Source organism: Porites lutea, chromosome 2, assembly GCF_958299795.1.
Source record: "Porites lutea chromosome 2, jaPorLute2.1, whole genome shotgun sequence".
In the NCBI taxonomy this organism is placed as follows: Eukaryota; Metazoa; Cnidaria; class Anthozoa; order Scleractinia; family Poritidae; genus Porites; species Porites lutea.
In genome coordinates, this window is record NC_133202.1 from 11,231,726 (window position 1) to 11,235,496 (window position 3,771).

Below are 3,771 nucleotides of genomic sequence, written 5' to 3' on the forward strand. Positions count from 1 at the left end.
TTGTCATAAGAGAGAAAATGTCGCGGAAAAAAGGATAGTACATATCCAGGTGGCGTAAGCAGAACTTTGTGTCGTCCAGTTCGATCATACTCGTGATTAAACACATCGGACTCCCGCGCACTCGAATGATTACAGACCGAATTGGACTCCACTCAGTCCTATTACCATTACAGTCGACTCTCCCTTTAATGGACACCTCTATAAGACAGACACCTCTGTAAAACGGACACCTAGATTTGATTCGTGCCTTTCTTTACTCTCTTTATTTGACTCTCAGTAAGATGGACATCTCTCTAATACAGACACATAGTGTCGGTCCCGGTTAAGTCTGTCGTAGAGAGAGCTGACTGTACTTATCATTTGTCTTTTTTTCCTCCATAGGCTCTATGCAAAGAATATAATGCAAACATAAAGCTGTATACAATACGCCACGCTATGGTGGGACAGTTAAGGCAACCTACACCAGGTAAGCGCATACAGTCGCTCCTTTATATCAATGTAGTATCAACATGTTTATTCTCCTCACTGTTCTTCATATGTTTTTTTGTACTGTTTGAGAGAATTAGTTCAAATGTCAAGACACTTAGAAGTGCTGACCATAGAGAGAAGTGTGGCGTCACGTTACCATGGCAGCTAGATTTCTGGATTTCACCGATCTCTCTTGACAGGGACGGTCGTTTGCATTGTCGAACGATGGAAGAAAAGTTTTGTCCCTGAGTGCCATCAAGCACAGGAAATTCATACATGTCAATTTTTCGTTTTTTTCCGCCATGTTTGCCAGAAATTTTTCCACCTTATCAACGTGACGTTATGACTTCTGTCTATTCCTTTCATTCTAAATTTGATCTGACAGGATGCTGTTAGGAGAAATTTGATACTCATCACTATTGGGGGTTGATTGTTGGTTCTTTGAATGAGTAGGACTGCTCAAAAAATATTGGGTGGTGCGTCTGAGCATTTGGAAATCCTTCTTCTTGGAAGTCCTTCTTTTCCTCACAAAACTGACTGACCACAAAACGGTTAAAAATGATTTGAATCATCTCTAAGCGATTCCACAGAAGACTGTACTTCTATACCACCGTTTTGGTTTGGCCCTTGATTGTATTCGCCCTTTTTAGTGCTGACTCTAAACCCTTCTTGCAGTCCTATACCAACGTTTTCGTTTGGCCTAAAGGTTGAATGTATTCGCTCTTTTTAGTGTTGACACTAAAACCCTGATAAATGTCTGTTATATAGGTGGAAATGTTTCCCAACCGCACGCGCTCTCATCGGCACCTCTAGATCTCATGAGATCGAACAATAAAACTGTTTCCCGTCAAAGCTTGCTAACCGGGTATCGTTTAGTGAAAGATCACAGATGACGTCAACATGTGTTAAATGGGGAATTGGCAAAGTTTGATATGATTTTCGTTTTTTTTTTTTAAGGTTTTGAAGATGTAATCCGTGCTCACTTCCGTCTTCAAAGGGAGGAGATATTGACGCAATGCGCGGAATGGTTGACACAGTGCGCAGACGAGGAAGAGGAAACACGCATGCGCAAAGCCATCGATTGTTTGAAAGCAGAGCTTGATAAGTTATAAAGAAAAAAGAAAAATTCATTTTTAAAATGTTATGGAAGTTATGGTTTCTCAGAGGTTCTTAGGTCGATTAGGAAACGTAAATTGTTGAGGCTTTTAATATGGAACTTTGCCTCCTTCAATTGCTCAAGGTGTAAAAAGCAAGCTCCTCCAGTGTGGCGCTAGATATGGCTTCAAGATATTTATTTTTTTGGGTTTTATAGAGATGTATTTGCTTAAAAAGCGCAATGTGAAGGAGATGAAATACTTGACAGAGAAATATTAGGGGGTGTCTATGGTGCCATTCCTTGGCCTCTGAACGGCAAATGTCAAACGAAAAGCGGATGTAAACAGAAGCAGTTGTCATTTGTTGTGAAGCGATCTCAAATCTTTCATTTAGAACTTTCAGGCAGTCCTTCTACCTGTTGTTTGATATAGTTCATTTAATTATTTTAAATTGATAAAATATAATAATAGTAAAGTAATAATAATATTAATAATGGTAGTGATAATAATAATAATAATAACGATAAGTAATGCTAACAGGACTGAGTGGAGTCTAATTCGGTCTGTAATCATAGAGTGATTAACGCGGGAGTCCGATTTGTTTAATCACGAGTATGATTACAGACCGAATTGGACGACACGAAGTTCTGTTACCAGTTAATCATAACTTTAACAAAATTTGTGATATATAAGGCTCTTTTTTTAATCCAAAACACAAGAAATTCCAAGACCATTTTTTTTTGCCAACTGTGGAAAATAGCCATTTAAGCGCGCGCTTATTGCGCGTACTGTCCAATTTATACTTAGGCATGACGCGTACAGTCCTATTAAACTGTCCTATTAAGGCTGAAATCAGGGCAGTTGATAGCCAGTCAGATTTGAGAATTTTGTTATAGTTATGATTATAATAGTAATAATAGTAATAAATGTTCTTTAGCCAGGGAAACCTTCTCAGCGTAAAGTGCTGATATTAACGAGGTCCCCGGGCTCGGATAAAGTCCGCTCTAGTAGTTTTTTTTAGTCCTGGGGCCTTCGGAAAATTAAGTCCTTCAAAAAGAATCAATAGGAATTTACTTTGTTAGCGTTCAGTTTTGAGGTAAAATTTCGCGTTAATCCTGGGTTATCTTAAATACTGCTTTGGACAACCGGGCCATGGAGTAAAGACGACCCCTGTTGTACAAGTCATCAGAGAGGGTTTATGAATTTATAGATTGTTTGAAGCATGCAAACAAAATTGGACTTGCTTTAACCAAAAGGATAAAGCATACAAACAAGGACACACCCCCAGACAACGAGATAGACGTTAATTCAAAATCGTCTAGGGAGTTTTTCTTTTGTCAATTGTTAAATATTTCTTGTTAAATGCTCTAACAAGCAACTGACCATCCAGTTAATTGGAGTTTGTTACTAATAGCTGTCTAAACTAACCCACATGGAGACCCTATATATAGCAAAGCTATTTTATTATAATTACTTGTACAGAAGGTAATAATATTGAATAAAATTGGGTCTATTGTTAATACCGTGCGTGTTCTTTTTACGATAATTCCAAGATTAGTTTACTGAGGACTGTTGCTCAAATTTTAGGCGAATATTAGGCGGACGACACAAGCAAGGTTGTGCACTGGAATTTAACCTTTCCTCTTCCCTTAAAAGGAAACCGAAATATAACATTGACGGAAAAATAATTAGGGTACTCATTTTTGGGTCAACAAAAATCGGCTTGGAAGAAAAACGCGTTTTAGCCGGAGGCAAGAGGGTAAACGATCACAGTCGTTAAACACTGAAATGTAAAATAGTAATAATAGTGATAATAGTAATAATTATAACTTTACCTGCATTTATGAAAACCGGGTTAGCAAATATTTAGTAATTTCTCTCATCTTCCTGTGTCTTTGCTTCTTTACTGTGTTGTTTGTTTATGTTGCATTTTTTCTTGGTTGTTTCATGGTTAGGGATTTGTGTAGAGTTGGCTCTAGACAGAAAATCACGAATTCGCAACTTATCTAACTATCCCCTCCATTCCTGTGTAATTTGTAATTTTTGACTAAAACCATGGGTTAACCCCTTTTGAGTCTTTTCTACGCGTTAAAACCCTTCTATTCTACCCAGAATATCAACAAAAAATACTTGTAAGCTGTTTTATCCAAAATCAAACTTCGATGAAATTTCTAATTTTTGACCCAAAATCATGGATTCACCCTCTTGG

General features: G+C 37.7%; 2 protein-coding genes across 2 annotated transcripts in view; one reads left to right on the forward strand and one right to left on the reverse strand.

Annotated features, from left to right (window-relative positions):
* Window positions 1-106, reverse strand: part of LOC140927287 (uncharacterized) — a 3,420-nt gene extending 3,314 nt beyond the window's left edge. Inside the window, exon 1 of the mRNA XM_073376911.1 lies at window positions 91-106. Coding sequence (XP_073233012.1) covers window positions 91-106 — 16 coding nt within the window. The remainder of the gene's footprint in view (window positions 1-90) is intronic.
* The window catches only part of LOC140925617 (ubiquitin conjugation factor E4 B-like), a 22,221-nt gene extending 20,343 nt beyond the window's left edge, over window positions 1-1,878 (forward strand). The window contains exons 23-24 of the mRNA XM_073375533.1: window positions 382-466; window positions 1,426-1,878. Of these exons, the coding sequence (XP_073231634.1) occupies window positions 382-466; window positions 1,426-1,580 (240 nt within the window). The 3' untranslated portion in view covers window positions 1,581-1,878. The remainder of the gene's footprint in view (window positions 1-381; window positions 467-1,425) is intronic.
* The last annotated feature ends 1,893 nt before the right edge of the window (window positions 1,879-3,771 follow it).